The 19448-nt window shown below is 37.4% G+C and overlaps 1 protein-coding gene across 1 annotated transcript in view; it reads right to left on the bottom strand.

Annotated features, from left to right (window-relative positions):
• Positions 1–480: 480 nt before the first annotated feature.
• The window catches only part of HAPLN1 (hyaluronan and proteoglycan link protein 1), a 73081-nt gene continuing 54113 nt past the window's right edge, over positions 481–19448 (bottom strand). The window contains exons 3-5 of the mRNA XM_042989580.1: positions 14728–15099; positions 6231–6533; positions 481–4019 (exon numbers count right to left, since the gene is read on the bottom strand). Coding sequence (XP_042845514.1) covers positions 3730–4019; positions 6231–6533; positions 14728–15099 — 965 coding nt within the window. The 3' untranslated portion in view covers positions 481–3729. The remainder of the gene's footprint in view (positions 4020–6230; positions 6534–14727; positions 15100–19448) is intronic.

Here is a 19448-nt window from a genome sequence, read left to right on the forward strand (position 1 = left end):
AATAATTGAAGTCATAAAGTGTCTCAAGTACATTAATGTAATCAATACCACAGATTTCTGCAATTGCTAACCTGGTGAAGAAAATAAATTAAAATATTTGAGTTATATAAAAATATTTTTAAAAAGCCAATAGATTTGGGACATACTATTGCTGATTTATCATTATTATAGATATGTACCTTCCCCCCCCCACCTTAGCTTTGCAAAAATAATAGGAAATGGAAAATGTTATGTGTTTACAATTTGAACTGAAATGCATGAAAACAAGAATGGGTTAAATGTCTTTTCATGAAATAATGTAACTTACAGAGTTTCACCGAAGAATAATAGCTAAGATTCTACAACTCAGAAGAATCAAAAGATACTGCAGTAACACAAAATTGACTTTTAATGTTTGTTTACCAGTTCATTGTATCTTACAGAAAATGAAAACATTTTTTTTTTTTTTTTTTTGGTAATACAGATTGGTTTTTCTCCTCAGATTTGTACTCAGTAGGTATTAAATGCCTTTAAGTACTGATTGTTCTTTTAATCAGGTGGTTTAATGACTTTTGAATTTTGCATTTCTTTTGTTGTACATCGTTGCTGCTCTGGCAGTAGTGAGCTATGATACAGTTCACTTATCAACAAAATTATGTCAGTTATCCATTGATTGTTCTTGATGCATTCTATGCTGAAAACTGACAGGTCATTCCCTTTTAATCCTCCCCTCCTTAGTGGTCAGCTACTCCATGAGACCACCATATTCTTTGGAGCACTGAAATCAAGAAACCCAGTATGGCTGCCAGCAACCAAATCAGAATCTCTTTTGAGTCTACTTCTAATTGCCAAAATAATAAGCAACTATATTATTGCATACAATAAAGCTTTAACAGGTACCGGCCCCCTTTCTATGACAGAAAGTTTAAATTTACAAATACCATATTTGACTAAAAATTACTGTGATAAAATATGGCAGCAGTCATTTAAAGATGGTTTCCAGTGTTAATGTGACTTATTTTCATTTCCATTCCTTCTTTTCATATGAATCATTTCTTTTTGTTTGTGTTTTCAAATGTAGGTAACTCAGTGGAATTTTCAAATCAACTTTGTTCTTTATATGGGCCACAAGTGTTAATTATGGACAAAATGATCAAAACAGGATTTCCTAACCCAGACTCCCATCTCATCCCTCTGATACTCTTGGAACCCTAGTCTGAGGAGTAATTTCTGAATTTGTCAGTGCTATGCTGACTTTCTGTTAGGAATTGTATTTGGATAACTTTTCTTTTTTAGAAATTCTTGATGAGATATCTTGGAGAATGAAGTAGGAAAATAGACATTGGTGGAAAACAGCAAAATAAGAACATTAAAAAAACCCTTACTCAGGTAGAAGTCCAAAGGGATAAGAGGATTCTGATCCTTGGAGGGAAGTCAGAAGATAAAAATTCTGCCCAGCAGTATTCATTCTGTTAAGGTTTTTTTTTTTCTTTCTTTTTTTTCTTTTTTTACAAGCATGGAAAAATGGTGTGCAATCAGTATAGATTTTATTTAGCTAACAGTCACTCCAGAGATTTTGATCAGCACCAATTCCAATACTAGTAAGTATTCAAAAGTTAAGAAACACTACTATGCTTAATATTATAAAGGTAGAGTTCTGCAGCAATAACTGAAAATAATATATCTGCCTCAACAGAAATTTGTTCCCACTTGGATTTCCAATAAAATTCTTGTAATGTGGGTCATAATCATTCAAGTATGGGCTTCCTCCAATAAGCTAACCCCCGTATTGGAGGTGTTAAAGTTGTTATTTTGGAGATACCCCTCTTTAAATAATATATTCATCTTTTCCTAGACCGTTCAGGTATTTTTAATTTTGAAGTTTGAGTTCTAGTTATATCAGCAGTGTGTTTGAGTTGAACTTCACAATCTCTTTGGATTTATATTTTTGTACAATTTGCATATCCAACCTAATGTAAAAAGTGCATGCATACATTGTCCTCTTTAAATATTAAAGCATCGGGAATTTCCCAGATCTACTTCGACAAAAGAAATGGCCTACTTTTATTTACAATATTTTGTCTAAATAATGTATGGATATAATTATGGTTTCATGGACTTCCGATTGTTCTATACCTTCCACATATGTAACTCTACATTTATATAGAGTGAATTTATTAGAATTATTACAGAGCTTTAAATGCAACCACAATCAATTCAGGAAACAGATTTATTTACTCATGTTCACGGGAGGAAAATCTACATAAAAACATTCATGAAAGCATACCAGCTATGTCATACTTGGATTATTATACTAAATCCCATTTATTAGAACTCATTGTGAAACAATGGGAAACCATGAAATGTAATTTGAATACAAATATTGGTCCCTGCGGGGTCTCAACAGTCATAAAAATATAGGAAAACAGAGCTTTATTTAATATTGGAGCTGCTAATGTCTAAAGTTGTTTTTCTGAAGCTGGTCTTACCCTTTCATTTACAGCCTTGAAGATTTTAGTGTAAACTCTTTCTTTGCTGAGAGCTTCCACATTTCATTTGAGCCTAATGACGACCAGCAAGGAAAGTGATATCATTGACCACATTTTCTATATGGAGGAAGGTTTAGAACCACTTGTTCACTTTTTTCCTCCCACACAGGCACCAGTTGGGCTTTCTAGTAAACATACAAATAAGAATGGTAAGAATTTTGAATGTCGGGTCCGTATTTGTTTAGGCAAGTGTATAGTTATACATTATTTTGGTGATTTAAATTTTATTCATGTAAGGTAAATAAGGAAATATTAAATAGTTTAAAGTTATTTTTATAGGACAATAATATTTCATAGGCTAACATAAAATCAAGCTGCTAAATTTTACAATTTTTCTGTCCAGCAGTTTATCTATATAACTGCCCTGAGTAGATGCTAATGCTGCTTAGCAAACGGCCCTTAGAATTTAAATATAATTCAGTAAAGCTACTCAAAAGATAGAACCATTCTTCTCAGGCATGTGTAATTTTAATTAAAAGAAGATAGGAGTCTTTCACTGGTTAAATATTATCTGCTTATTTACGTTTTGTACTTCATATAAATGGGGTTATTAAGGAGTTTTAACTGTGCTTGTTAATATGCATTGGAGTCCATATGAATTTTTTTAAATTTTTATTTCTTGGTCAAAAGGCAGGATTTTTAAGAGTAAAACATTGTGTCTATTGCAGACTTGAAATAATATCTTTTAGAAAAGTGTAGATTGTCCCATGTGTAACTGAGTTTTGTGCAATCTCTCAGAATCTCAGTTTATGTAAAGAAGCCTGTATTTCAAATCTGTTGCTCTAATTTGCTGATTGTAGTACATTTCAAAATTGTACAAATGTGTAAAATTTGTGCTTGTGGGAGCTGCTGCTCTGAGTAGCCGTGCTTCCCTTAATTTAATCCTAGCAATTCTCAAGCTATCGCGTGCCCCATTCATGAAAGGATACTTCGCTGGGATGATGTAGCCGAAACAGTTTGGCTCTAAAGCCTCCTTGTGTAGCGCTTCCCTTAAAATTGTATTAATTTATAATATATACTGAGTGATAGCTTTACAAAAAAAACCAAATTGATGAATTGGTCTTTATGAAAATGACTCTTTACAGTAAGTAAAAAAGGGTTATCACAGTTTTGGTAAAACTTGCATGAGTTCGTATTGAAAAAAAAAACACCTTTCACATGTTCTCAATGACCTTGACACTGGCGTGCTCTAGGGGCACCCTCAGTTGTATGCTCTGAAGCAGTAGACGCCATACAGCTTATGCTTTTTGTCTGGGAAACCCACAAAACGCACGGCAGCCTCAGTAGGACTGCAGCGCCTTCTTGGCCTAGAGATGGGGTAGCGGACACTGCCATCCGCCAACCAGCCCGCATCACAGCGGTCGTATCCCAGAAGTTTCCAGGCAGCGAAGATCTGGCCCACTTTGGCAATCTGAGCACCATCGTTGAGACAAGCCTGCACTGCTTCATCATAGGTCAGCTTGGTGGGGTGGATCAGGTAGTAAAAACGGCCTGTGGAGGAGGAGAGAGAGAGCGCGCGTCAAAGGCCTGTCTGCGACTGCGCCGTACAGAGACGGAAGGAGCCCAAACGGAAGCGTTTCTCGAGGGAGGGGGATAGAGAGCAATGTCTATAAAGCTCTGGGAACATAGGATTGTCACTTTAATGTAGTGCCCCTCAGTCATTTGCTGTTAAATTAACTTATTCCTTGCCCCTTAGTATGTGTTCAGACATGCCCTTTTATAGCTTGAAAGCAGAAAAGGGAAATGACAGTTGCAGTTTCTGTTAGCTAATTAGTGACTCAAAGGGCCCTTCTGTAGCACTAGAGCGAGAATTCCATGTTAAAAGCAAGAGCTATTTAAATTCTAGCTGTAGCAAGACTGAGCCCCAGCACAAGTTTCTGGAGAGGCAAAATTTGAATGTGAAAAGATCAAAACACATTCCTGACATAAAAGTCCATTTAAAAAAACTCAAAAGCCCTCAAGTCCTTTTCATTACAGGTATCAATAAGACATTATTCTTATTCAGAGACTACAGTATGAAAATGCAAAAAATACAGGAAGTCACTTGCCATAAATAATACGGACTCAGAATGCGAATCTAGTCTGTTCACCTACTAGCAAAGAGAATGAATTTTTTTTTTCAACTTCTCTCCGTGGGAGCCCTGACACCTAACCATATCTTGATTTCACAAGAAAGAGCAAGTTAGTCTCCACCACTTACTGAGTAAAGTTCATTACTGAGATGCCTTCAATGTGTATTAAATATGCATACAATGTGTGAAGTATGACACCGACTGCGGTGAAACAATGAAGATTATCTTAGACTTTTAGTTTCAGGTAGCATACAGTCACACTCTTTTATCTGATTACCCTTTGCAATGTGATGTCTTCTTGCCCTCCATTACCTACAGATTATTGAAGAATAAATTAATGCTTGCCAATTCTTCCGTGACTAAAACAATGCGATTTGGAGGGAAGGTAGAGGCCACCGCAACATTAGCTACAAGGTTCGTTCTGTCATCCACACCAGAGGTCCCCAAACTGGAGCACAAGAGTCCACTGGAGTTTTGTTAGAACACAGCCACACCCATCCGTGTAGAATTGTCTATGGCTGTTTTGTGTTACAGTGTACAAAACCACATTGAGTGGTTGCAACAGAGACCCTGTGGCCCACAAAACCAAAAATATTTATTATCTGGCCCTTCACAGAAAGTTTGTTGATCCCTGATCCCTTGCTATTTTTCCTAAACCATGTCATCAGGGAACAAAAATATAAAATGATGGGGCCAGTGTTGGCTTTATGGATGTGTGACCTGTACAGTTACACAGGGCCTCATGCTTGCTTTAACCTACTGCTGTCACCATCTTAAAATTCTTAAATTTTTTTTTAACGTTTATTTTTGAGACAGAGAGAGACAGAGCATGAATGGGGGAGGGTCAGAGAGAGAGGGGGACACAGAACCGGAAGCAGGCTCCAGGCTCTGAGCCATCAGCCCAGAGCCCAACGTGGGGCTCGAACTCATGGACCGCGAGATCGTGACCTGAGCTGAAGTCGGACGCTTAACCGACTGAGCCACCCAGGTGCCCCAAATTCTTAATTTTTGTATGAGGAGCCCTCATTTTCATTTTGCACTGGGCCCCACAAATTACGTAGCTGGCTCTGGATGGAGCAAGACAGGGCTGGGGGTTACATGGAAGGCAATCAGCAACACCGAGGCGACCTGATCTCTCTTCTTCTGCTTTCACATCCAATGTTACTGCTACTTAATTTTTCTTGCCAAGTTCTCTTTACTCTGAGCTCTCTCCTGATGGTGTGCTTTGCTGACCAACCCTGAACATAACTGGCTTTGTAATTTAGAGAAGGAGAGTATGACTCGGAAGCTACCTTCACTTCATTAAGAGCTCTGTATCCCAGGGCACGCATCTGTATTGCGCACAGGGGCAGCAGCATCTTTGTCAATAAGAAAGAGAACCCTTACAGTTTAAACTATTTTATGATAATCTGATGCAATAAAACCTAAGAATAGTGGCAATAAGCATTTTTGCTTGCCCTGGGTGGATATTTTAAAAAATTATGACAGTGAAGAACTTTACATGTTCAAACGGGAACAGTGTATCAAAACCATGTTCTTTTCTAATTGGTAAGATTAAAAGTTGAGCGTGGCGTTAGAGTATGCATTGGTCCCCAGGATAGGAAAGAAGGCAGTACAGTTAATAGCTTACCATTGAAGTTAGATGTAAAACAGAAAACATCGTATCTGCTTTTATCTTTGTCCCAAAACCCGTAGTTCCTGACACCGGGCACCGTGTTCTGGCCTCCACAGGGTTCCCTGGGCTTTGTGATGGGATATTGCACAGACCCGTCACTGAGCCAGCCGGCGTTGCACCAATCCAGCCCGCCCCGCCAGGCGTCGTACAGCTGGTCAAAGGAGGCAATCACAGCATCCTGGTCCAGACAAGCCTGCTGTGCCTCGTGAAAATTGAGATTGTAGCGCCCCAGTCGTGGGAAGTAAGGGAACACCACACCTGTCCAAAGGAGAGGCCAAGGGATTAGTGGTACAAAAAGGAACAACTCTGAGCAAATGCCACTTGATTGGTGAAAACCTAACAGAATCTCCATCCAATGAAGTTGCAGTTTTTGGTCAACTTGAAATGGTTTCTCATGGTCCCTTTTCCTCATCAACAGTGTCTCAGCTCTGAGCATGTCATAGTCAGCTATGCTTTTTCATAACTTCGGTGATTTTACCCTTTTGCTAAGAGCTCAATCCAAGCCTTAAAATTCTCTTTGCTGGAATGATTCATCCACAGGTTATGTTTTTCAAATAGCCTCCCTTGAGAATTTACCTTCTGCTACTAGTCACTAATCTTAAAAGGGATTTCTACTGAGTCCTTTTCAGCTGGGAAAAAGTCAATATTGAATACTAATAGTGGTAGAGGGTATAGAAACAGTGCTCAGAGAGAAGGTATTTTGTTTTTTCCATGTTTTTCTTAGTAATCTTTCTTATATAATTAGTAATTTGTTTAATATAGCCTTTTAAATGTACAAACACGGTAACAAATGATTCAAATGTAGGTATATACTTGCTTTTACATATGTTTCTAAAAACTTACAGAGAAGAAATTTTCATTTAGGAGGTTTCTTATTTGGAGAAACTCTAAAGTGAGTTTACATGTCTAGCAAAAACCTAATTAAGCACCCATACTTCATATTAATAAGATAATTCTTTCCAGTGTAGCACAACCTCCATAGAGAGTATCCTGACTTTATCCTTTTTTTTCTGTTTATTTATTTATTTATTTTTTATTTAAAAAAAAATTTTTTTTAACGTTTATTTATTTTTGAGACAGAGAGAGACAGAGCATGAATGGGGGAGGGTCAGAGAGAGGGAGACACAGAGTCCGAAACAGGCTCCAGGCTCTGAGCTGTCAGCACAGAGCCCGACGCGGGGCTCGAACTCACGGACTGCGAGATCATGACCTGAGCCGAAGTTGGCCGCTTAACCGACTGAGCCACCAAGGCGCCCCTTATTTATTTTTGAGAGAGAGAGAGAGAGAGAGAGAGAGCGCGTGGGGGAGGGGCAGAGATAGAGAGAGAGGCAGAATCTGAAGCAGGCTTCAGATTGTGAGTTGTCAGCACAGAGCCCGAACTGGGGCTCGAACTCTTGAACGGCGAAATCAGGACCTGAGCTGAAGTCAGACGCTCAACTATCTGAGCCACCCAGGCTTCCTGTGACTCGTATCCATTTCAACTTTTAGTGTAGCCCTTAATCTTATTTTAATTTTTCTGTCCTTGAATGGTGCAGCTAAAATGAAAGGTTTCATTTAAAAATATTTCTATTACTATTTTTCAGCTTTCATATTCGTGTATTGAAATTTGAAACTAGCTTTTAAAAACATTCTTTATTGCAAATTGAAAAATAGAAAAACCTTCCCAAAACTTGTCCTATACAAGGTAGATACAGAATAAACATCTTTTGAGTTAATGCCAAAGAATTAAGTAAAATATTTGAGAATGCAAAAGCACTTAACAAATGTGAACAGTGTGACTTCGGCACTTGACTTTGCCTGGGAAGATGCAATTACTTTCCAAAAGCATTCTTTTTGGTCAGATCATCACTAGCGGTCATTGAACCCTCTCATAACTTTCTGTACAATTTCCTTAAAGGATAATAATTACATCACAAGGAAGCAAAGTTGTATCATTTGCCGGACTTTAAGAAAGACCACTGCATCAAAATGTCTCCCCATAAAAGACTGTTAATTTACAAACATTAAAAAAAAGGGGGTACACCTGGGTGGCTCAGTCAGTCGAGCATTGGACTTTGGCTCAGGTCATGATCTCATGGTTCATGAGTTCAAGCCCCACATCAAGCTCATTGCTGTAAGCACAGAGCCCTCTGTCCCCCTCTCTCTGCCCCTTCCCCACTCATTCTCTCTCTCTTTCAAAAATAAACATTATAAATAAATAAATAAATAAATAAATAAATAAATAAATAAATGACTATTAATTTAGAGTGGTTATTCAAGGCCTTGCCTTGGATTTTTTACTATAATTAGAAATGATTAATACTTGAGCATGTGGAATATGAAAAATTGTCCCACTGACACAGTAATTGGTAGGTTATATCACAAGTGCTATTTTATGAGACCGCAGACCCTATTCAAGATGAATGTACAATTGACTAATAGTGTAACCAGGACACAGGAAATGTTTTCTTTTATAAGTTGTCCTGGAAGACTCTACAAGAAGAAATTTCAATAGCCTAAATCAAGTCCTGTCCACCCAGGGCCTCTGCAGGACACGTTTGTCCCTCTAGGGCAGTCCAGCTGGCACTCTTCACTGGAGGCAGAGATCCAGGAAGGCTTCCTGATCTCATCCTGCCTTCTCAGGTTCTTGGCTGAGGGATCTGTAAGCTGAATCAGAGCCAAAAGGAAGGAGGAAAAGACTCTGTCAGTTACCACTGCCCCCTGCAGTGATGGGGGTGGAGGGGAGCCTGAGATGGTTCTATCTAAGAAGACCTATTTCCAGGCATCCAGCTAAGAACCCCAGTTAGTGCTGGAAGGATCTGCTGTAGCCCTGCCTGTCCCCTCATGCCTTTCGTCCTCTTTGCTCAGAACTCCAGCAATGCCAATGAAAAGAGAAACAATTAATTTATCCAGTAGAGATTTCCTTGGCAGCTAGACCCCAAGTGAAAGGAAAATCTCAAAGTGTTTCAATCTGGAGAAAGAAACCATTTGGGTTGGATTTTGTTTCCCAGATGTCTCAAGATGGAAATAGTGGAGAATGTAGGATATTTTAATTTGTAATAATTTTAAAGACCTAGACAACCTTTCTGGTTTAAACTCACTGTGGTATATTTGGTGGACTATCATGGACATTAGGAAAAAATTTTCTTTAGTGGTTATTCTTGATGAACAATTGAATGTTACTGAAACACGATTGATTCAGTTCCAAATTTAGTGTACTGTATTTTTATTTAAGTTCTTTTCAAATTTAACATAACTTCATGCAACCCCTTCTTAAAATCAAAGTGAAACCCTATATGACAACTTTATTATTTTTTAATTGTAGGAATAAATGGTCAACTTATTGTTATACCAACTCAAAAGATTTACTTGAATTTTAATGTTTGATGATTATGGAAATAATACATTCCAGGCAAATCAGGGTCATTTTCTATGTCTTAGCCAAAGTTGTAGAAGTTTCACTGTATTGAGCACATTGGGTGGACACATTTCAATAATCTTGATTCTTACAAGCAGGGGCATTTCTGAAACTACATGTTTGTTAGCATTTTATTTATTTACTTGTTTTGCTTCCATCGAGTTAATATTTTAATATCTAAGACTATAATTGCAGAAACCTTGGCTCTGTGGAAAAATGTGTAATTCCTACAGCTGAATTATGGAGCAAATGGTTATTGCTTTCATCCAGCATTACAAAAATAAGAAAGGTTACACTTACACAGGTGACACCAAGGGTGTGTGATTATTTTCCACTTATGATTATTTTATAGTTATATGTCAAAATGTTATCAAAAACCATATCTTTTCCCATGAAGGGCTGGTATGTATCACGACAAAGGAGATTAATAAGAATGATATATTGTATGGAAAAGAATAATATCAAATGATGTGAGAAGTTCAGTTAGTTGAAGTATGTTTTGAAAACACATTCCTTAATATTTATAATTTCGCAGTCCAATTCACCCTAGTTGTTGGCAAATAACAATTTGTTAGACACATAAGATGTTCATACCATGGCCCATATGAAAGCTAATGTAAATTTCAGTAACTTTATAAAGTAAATATATTCAATAGCAAAAAGACAGAAATCATGGAGTATAATTTTACTGTCTTCAGTGCCTATCAGTTCTGTACACATCCTGTACACATATATATCTGAAATTATTTTTCTATTTGTAAAAGTTCTCATACTATATTTTTGTATATTTGGAGCTGTTGTCACCAGTGGAAAACCAATACGGTGGAATGTCGGAAGCACAAACATCAATGTCTTTTTCGTATCTTTATTTATATATGTGTTGATTGCTGAGATGATTTCTGCAGACCCAGTTATTCATTAATTTCTGGTGACATGAATTTCTTCATTATATTGACATGAGGCTATTCTCTTGTTGGGTGCTGTTTTGGGCACGGTGGGTAATCGGGAGTAATCAGAGGGCGTTACCCTACCCAAGATTCTATATGAAGAAATTGTTTGCACGGCTAACTCCAATTTACATGTAGTTCAGTCTCTCAAAAAAATGTATAATTTTTTTTTGTCAGTGTGATTCAAAAAGTTCCTAAGTCACAACTAAGAGCAAGGCACTGTACTCGGTTCTCTAGGATACAGGTTTGGGGTGTGCCTGTTACTGAAGACAGCTCATGATTTGATATGCAATTTGAATCCAAGACAGAATAAAATCTTGGAACATAAATACAAAGCATATAATTTGGACATCTTGAAGAAGAATGATTTTTTCCTAATTAGAAAAATTCTTTGGAGAACATAGCATTTAGTCTCTAATAAAGGCCCAATATAATTTAAGACATTGTTACAATTACAGTTGAAAAGGCAGAATAGTCATGACATTTAAAATGATATTAGTTTTTCGTGCTCTTATTTATGCACATGAGAACATTGACAAGGAGCTTGAGTGAAAGCTGCCTGATTGGTAGATGGTGACATTAAGAATGTAAATGATGAAAAAAAGTCAAAAACTGGGGTGGAGCTAGTAAGTGGTAACTGCAAGCTTGCTTTTGCACATGCAGTTTATTTGAGCCTTTAAAACACACCTTGCTCCTCTATCCCAGACTATGTGGAAACTATCAAGTCACTTTCAGGCAGCAAGCAAGCTCCTGAAATTTTATCCTCCAAGGGTTAGCTTAAATTTTTTGTGTGCAATTGCATTTTAAAATATGTGTCCTTATCTCTTCTTGCAGCGGGTGTAGATAAAATAATATGCTTTCTGAGTTTTTCTTGAAAAATATGCAGTAGAAATAGGGTTATATAAAGCAAAATAAAATGAGATGCCATCATCATAATTTCGGAAGCTGGACAATAGTATATGGGGGGTCAGTGTTTCTACTTTTCCAAATATTTGAAATTGGCTATAATAAAAATTTGTATCCCACCCTATTGCTGAGCTTAGAGCCCTAACCCAGTCCAGGTGGATGCTGACTGTCTATGGCATCTGGTATTCACATGTTTACCTTTCAGGAGTTTCTCTCTCATGCCCACAATGCCCTCTCCCTTGCTTTTTCACACTCTCTACCCTTTGGAAGGACTCTTTCATCTTTCATGGTCCAAATCAAGTGTTGCTTCCTACTTTTCATGGCCCCTGCATGGCAGGCATATTTTGTTTTCTGTATTTAAAAGTTTAAACCCCTTTTATCTAACATTCAATCACTTGTAAACTATTTACTGAGCACTAATTTTATTCTTGGCACTTGACTGCCCTCAAGTAGATTGTAGTTAGCAAGTGGAGACAAGCAAGTTTACAAATATTTACAAGACAAAATGTGATGAGAGCTAAATGGAAAGCTGTGTAAGGTGCTGTGAAAACATCACAGCTTAGGAGAGGAGGCAGAAGGTACGAGATAGAACTCTGATCTTATTCTTTGAAGATTTGTATTTTCTTCACTTGTTTAGAAATGGATTCATGTATATGAGGCTAAATGTTAAAATGTTAGCTTTTTCAAGGCAGGTCCGCTGGTTACTGATGGCTTCTACCCTTTCTGTAGCACACAAGAAAGATGGAAAAACACTACCTGCAGTGAGGGGAATTTTAACAGCTACCATGAGTACACCAATTAATGCAGTATGACCGAAAGATAGTTTGTCGGTTATCCCCCAAATAACTCTGGGACCTTTAGGAATCCTCTCAAGCGGGGAGCTGCCAAAGACTGCTGTCTTTTTGAAGCCTCTGGTCTTCTCTCCAACAGAGAATTTCTCCTTCCCGTGAATCCCTGGATCATAGTGGATAAAGGCATAGGCTTCTTCCAATGCCTTGGTATCAAATTCTAATTCTAGCTCTTACCACTGGCCATGTTACCTTAGAAAAGGAGTTTTCCCTAAGTCTCATCTGTCAAGTGGGATTACTGCAAGTGGGCAAAATACATAGTGAGCACGATTATAGCAACTGGTTTGTACCCACTTACTTTACCAAATTCTACCTGATTTCATTTATTTATTTTAATTGAAGTGTAGTTGACCTACGAAATTATAACTTCTGCCTTATTTTAAAATACTTACTTTGTAAAGTATATTAGGATCTTTAATGGCCTGTAAGACTTTTGAATTAAAAGAACCAAGGCTTGGAAATCTTTATATCTCCTGACACCAAAACAGTCCTTGGAAAAATATTTATCAGTTAAATTGGTTTCTTGGACACATTTGCTTGGCTCGTATGCTTATGGGTTATATGGTATGGAAGTGTTCCAATAGGGCGGAAAGCATGATGATTTGGGATGGTGCAGGGCCTAGGCAGGAAAAAATTATTCTTCTTATAGTTCCTTTTCAGCACCTCTAATTATGTCTTGAGTACAGTCTCAGCTTGACCTTAGAGTGCCTCATCCTCTAACACATGAATCTCCTTTTCAAACAAAGGTAGAGCAGGTTTCATGCTCAAAGCTATTAGCACGCAGGTATCCAGGTGGAAGATAGAAGTATCTTATATTAGTTGTATTTATTTTTATGGTGTCCTTCTATTTCTGGTGAGTTATATGGGTTTCTATTCACTTAAAATTTCATTTTAAAATAAATGTGGAGAGACAGTAAATATGGTATGTGAATTACTTGGGTTTAGGAAATACATGGTATAGAAATAGAATTTTAGAAGAAAAAGTAACTCGATGGGTAGTAACAGTTCAACCTATTATTCGTAGAAAAGGAAGCCAGGTACAGTAAGTATAAATAACTTTCCCCAGTTATAAAACTCATACTGGCAGAGCTGGGACTAACCTAAGAGTCTTGGGACTACTAGCTCAAGGCTCCGTCCACTGTCTCATGCCCCTTTGATAAAGGAAATTGGCTGTCAATTCATATTTGATGGTTAACAGTCTTCTCTAAGCCAATCACTTCTTTTATCTTGAATAATGCTAATGTTTATGGATATTAATGTAAATCAATAAAAACTGAAAGTATATATAATATACTTTCATATAATCAGGAGCCAAGAAGTACAACTAAAACACAAGAGAAGGTCACAAAGATGTACTTTATGATACTGTGCAATTTATTAGATACATAAAGCTAATAAATCTCCATACGTGTGATGGGATTCTATAGGATTCAGAAGGTCACATCTTCAGTGATGTGTTAATGAACCAACACACGTGTGGAAAAGGCACAAGTCTGTCCTAGATGTGAAAGGAGCTTCTAACAAACATATACCTATAGTTTACGTGCCTAAGGACGGAAAGTATTCCAACAATATAGCCATTAGTCATCCTTCAGTGTAAAGAAACACTGAAATTCGTGAATATGAGATATTTTGAGATATGAGAAACAGAGAGGAGTTTCCCTGTTAGTGGGGCATATGGACGATGGGCTTTGGGCAGAGGGGAGGTGGGATGGCGAGGGCACTTTTTATTGTTTAGCATTCTTCACATTTTGGTTTTTAAAACTACTGAAAAGATTGCCTATTTAAGAAATAAAATTGCTCCAGAATGCCTTGAATACGTGGTATTCGGTGTCTAAAAGAGTCTGGACCATTAAAAATGTTTACTTCTTTACTTATTTATTTAAGTAAATCTGGAGGGCACTTTTTTGTTAAATTAAGTTTTCAGTTAGTTGATAGAATACGATTACATGTATTTTAGCTAGCAGATGTCCTTCACAAAAGTTGGCATTATTTGAAACTGAGATAATTTTAGAAGCATAATAAAAATGCATTCAATCTGAATTTCTCAATAACTATGTAATGAGATTTAAATTTTGAATAGCATAAGGCAGTTTCCAAGTATTGTTAATTCAGTTCCACTGCACGTTTCTCCTACTTGCAAATAGCTTCACTTTTACGTATAACCATTGTGTGTACATTTCAAATATGAAAGCTGGAATCAGTGACAGACTGCAAAACACAAAAGAGCAGAAGCATTCCATTCATGGACTTTTGAGTTCTCACATTATCACTGTGGTAACCACTAGACATTACTCATCATGAAAAATGATTAATTATCATTTCCAAGCTTAACATGATTTATAGGTACCTACCTTGCAAATCTAATGATACCACAGCAGTATCATCTTCTAATCCTTCAATCACCTCACACTTATATCTCCCATAATCCTCCAGGGTGAGGTCTGCGATCACCAGAGAAGCATCATTATCACTGCCTCCCTTCAGAAACACTCTGCCCTGGTAGCCTGCATAGGCTTTGTTGTGATATCCCATGGAAACAAAAACGTCCACTTCCTTGAGGTAATCTGAAGTTAGCTTGGTCCACTTGATTCGGATTTTGTGGGTTCCTGAGCCAAATGCTGTAGGGTCTCGATAAAATTTACATGGCAGTGTAACATTGCCACCTCTATGTGAGAACACCTTGGTTTGTTCTGCTTCTACGAGTAGACGGGGGCCATTTTCTGCTATTAAAAAAAAAAAAGAAAGAAAGAAAGAAAAGAAAAGAACCATTAAGATGCTTGTAGACTTTTTTAAAAAAATAAAATGAAATATGCTATCTATATATCTATACAGGGTATCTGACAAAGCTTCTCTGCATTCTTGAACACAATCTTTTTTGAAGCACATAGAAAGTTACCTCTAATACCTAGAGGGCATCTATAAGGGAGTCATGCATTTGAAACCACTGAAAAAAAGAAGCGTGTTAATTATATTAATTGAGAAGTATTGAGTAGAAAACTCCACAGTCATCAAAATTTGATAATTTAATAGCAAATTCCATTTACTTTTTTCTACATTTCAATATCGAAAATGTAGAAACAAGACCAAGAGAAATGGCATAGTTCCATGACTAATTTCATCAATATAAACCAAAACATCTCAAGATTTCAAACAAAACACCTAAGATTTCTAATATAATAAATCTCTATTTTATTTATGGGAAGAATATAAAACTACATGATCAGTTTTCATTGCACTGTTCTGGGCAAAGAACTTAGAATATCCTCACATATGTGGCTTTTATTCAAATATACACTTGTAATATGACATTCTGGAGCATTTCAAGCAGTATGTATATATTTTATTTTCATATGAAGACTAGACATCGGAAAGGTACTTTCAGCCAATGCTTTAAAGAGATTCAGGTTTTGAAATATATCCCTTAAAACTTGAATGTTGGGGCGCCTGGGTGGCGCAGTCGGTTAAGCCTCCGACTTCAGCCAGGTCACGATCTCGCGGTCCGTGAGTTCGAGCCCCGCGTCAGGCTCTGGGCTGATGGCTCGGAGCCTGGAGCCTGTTTCCGATTCTGTGTCTCCCTCTCTCTCTGCCCCTCCCCCGTTCATGCTCTGTCTCTCTCTGTCCCAAAAATAAAAATAAAACACGTTGAAAAAAAAAACACACACAAAAAAAACAAAAAAACTTGAATGTTAAAAGTATATCCAAAGTTACATGTTATTTTCTGATTAACCAAAAAATTATTGGTTCTTTTGTACCCTTAAAATCTCCTTCTACTTCTTGTCTTTGCTTTCTGCTACATTTTGTTTTATAGTTTATCTTATCGCTCCCACCTTTCTTCTTCTTGCCCTTTGGTTTCCCTCCTCCCTCCCCCAAGAACAAGAGAGCCTTCCAGAGAGCACCGCAAGAGTCCAAGCCTGCCAAACCAGCAAGGCTCCTGTTCTCTAGGGAGCCAGCTGTTATTTTCACATCTTGGCTTTCTCTGGGGTTTCCCCTGGTTAGCTCATTGTGCTTTTGACCTTGACAAGGTCTCTTGAGGACGTGCAACATTTGAAAATGAGAAAGCAATTGAAAACCTCTAGGACACACACGCCTTCTCATCTCCACACAGCTTTCGAAGCTTGCCAAAAGCTACCTTTCACGAAGTTCTGCAACTCTTCCTGCCTGCGGCAGGCATGTAGTGAATAAACCTTGGCCATCAGTCATTTAACATATACAGGTCAGGAAGAGTACCCAGTCACCTCTGGACAGATCCATGCCTTACTTATTTAATGGCATACATAGGATTCAGATTTTAAAATAAAAAGCATGAGGAATAGAGATGGTAGTTTTATTTTTATCATATAGCAATGAGTATTTTAAAATGAATATATTTCATTTAGAAGTCAGCCCAATGCTCAGAAACTGAAAAGTTTAAGCCATTAATGCCTCCACTTGGAATAGATAATAAAATAAGGATAATGGCTTAATTAAAATGAATCATAAATCCAGCTCATTAAGCATTTCCTTTAGATTTTATTCTTTATCTTTTTATTTAGGATCATAGAATCATAAGGGATGAATGGTAAATCTACCCAACTCTACCCTATGTATAATTTTTTTCCCCTACAACATCCCTAATGAGTGCATCCAAGTATCTTCTTTCTGGGAGGAGGAAAGTGCTGTCGACTGCTCAGTAGAGCCTGAAGGGTGTAGGGAACATCTCCTACCTGGTTCCTGGAAGGACACCTGCTCCAGGAGGTTGCAGTCTCATGATTCTTTGAAGGCTTTCACTTTGAAGTTAAAACCAATGTCCAAATACACAGGGATAGGGGATATTATTAAGTATTCTTATACTTAGAATTATGTCTGACCAAAAGTAAGCGTGCACTCACTGCTGACTCTTCCTACTGCATAGATTTTGCACAGTATTTCTCAAATATGGTATTGCCTGATATTGAGCCTAATTTTGGCATGTATTAACCTTCCACAGTTCTACTTATAAAGTTATGAACCATGTGGGGTGACAAATACATAAAATGCCACTTGTGTCATAAAGGAGATGTAGAAATTATTGTGTGGTTTTACATAATCATAAGGTGTTCCAGAATGAATACAAGGTCTGAGTGTTTCATAAATTAAAGAGTTCAAGCAAAGATCAAAACCCTTGTACAAGGGACTGAGACTTCTAATTTTTTTTTCCTGTGGTTACCTGCACATCATCTCGTAGTATTTTAGAATTACAGGTTTCTGATTTTTTTTTTAGGTACTATTTGCTTATAATCCAACATTGTGAGTAGGTGATGATTTATGTGGTAAAATATTGAGAAGTGAACAGACACCAAAAATCCACTGATTTCCCACAAAATAATTTTTCTAACAAGGCTGTCAGAATGTATAAAATTCTACCACTCTTGTTTTTTGGGAAGGGAGGTTGGGGTGTTGTGGTAATCAATGCCACAAGTCTGTGGCTGAAATTCAAAGAACTCTAAGAAAGATGTGCAATATGTAACACATTGGGTGACTGAGGGCCATCAATGTTCATTAGCCTACACCCCCAGCCTGGCATTGAGAACAATGGTTTTTTGTTTGTTTGCTTGTTTTTAGAAGATTGACACTGCACATGATACAGCACTGAGGATCGTTGGTGAGAGTGATCTGTTGCAGAACAAGTGAAATGTAGGAAGGAGCACTGGCCAGTGAGTCAGGAGCTCGGGGTGTTTGACTGACTGGTCTGCCTCATGAGAACATTCAGTTTAAGATTCTTGCCAGGCTCCTCATGACAGGCAATCATGTTAGGGGTCAGCCAGGAAACATCAGCTAGAGAGGGGAGAAGGCAGATACAAAGAACAGAAAAGGGAATCAAGTGTGCGCATGACAAACTTTGCACCCATCTTGTCTAGGGTAAGTCTTGAATCTCATCATTGGATGCAAACACCTAAGTGCCCTGAAATTAATGTTTAAATCAGCCTGTTTGATAAGTAGGCAGTTGCAAAGCAAATAAAAAACAAGGGATAAAAATCAACTTTGATCATCAGAATGAGAATTGCTTGGTTTCCTTTTTTTTTTTAATAAAAAGTATGAAAGAATAAAACTAGGCAACATACATATGCTCATTTAGGAAGGACTGGATTTTTTTTTAAAGTTTAATTTGTAAGTAACAGAAATTTCCTATTTCTATTAGTGTCCAAGACAGTGACTTGACAGATTTGATGCCCTTCAAAGACCACAGTTGTCTCCAGGGGAAACAGCAGGCCCTCATTATTATTTTACAGATTCTGCTGTGAAATCTAGAGGACATCATTCAGTTTCACCAAATTATTAAAGCATCGGCATGACCAAACAACAGATCTTTGCATTGCTGTGTAATTTATATGAAGTCTTTTAAACAATAGGACAAAAGCAATTAGTTGCAGAGAAACAATTTAGAAATATGGTATTGGACTATTACCCATTGTTTTTCATTCCTTTAAAAGTGTCATTACTATTATTATTATTACTTAGCAGTTCATTGCCAAAGAAATGTATGTAACAGAAAAAAAGAGAAGGCGTTACAAATCGAAGTTTGCCTTGTAAAAAATTTTTTTTCATGTTGATTCATTTTTCAGAGACAGAGAGAACACAGCGTGAGCTGGGGAGGGGCAGAGAGAGAGGGAGACACAGAATCCGAAGCAGGTTCCAGGCTCTGAGCTGTCAGCACAAAACCCGACGTGGGGCTCGAACTCACCCTGAGATCATGACCTAGGCCCAAGTTGCCTGCTTAACCTACTGAGCCCAGGCACCCCTTAAAGTCTGTCTTTTAAAAGTGAATTGCAGATTCTGCAAAATAACCAATGTTAGTATTGGTCACTTTCTCAATAGGGTACACAGATGAAGTAGCCTCAAGACCTGAGGATTTCTTAGATTAATAAAATGTAAAAAAAAAAAATAAATAAAACAATAAAACTGGGGAACATATTTAAGATGGCTAAACAAGGACATTAAAAATACTCTTCTCCCAAGAAAAAACTCCACCAGCATCATTTGAATTCTTTTTATTGTGGTAAAATGTACATGAAATTTGCCACTTCAATCATTTTTAAGTATACATTTCATTGGC

Source organism: Panthera tigris, chromosome A1 (assembly GCF_018350195.1).
Source record: "Panthera tigris isolate Pti1 chromosome A1, P.tigris_Pti1_mat1.1, whole genome shotgun sequence".
In the NCBI taxonomy this organism is placed as follows: Eukaryota; Metazoa; Chordata; class Mammalia; order Carnivora; family Felidae; genus Panthera; species Panthera tigris.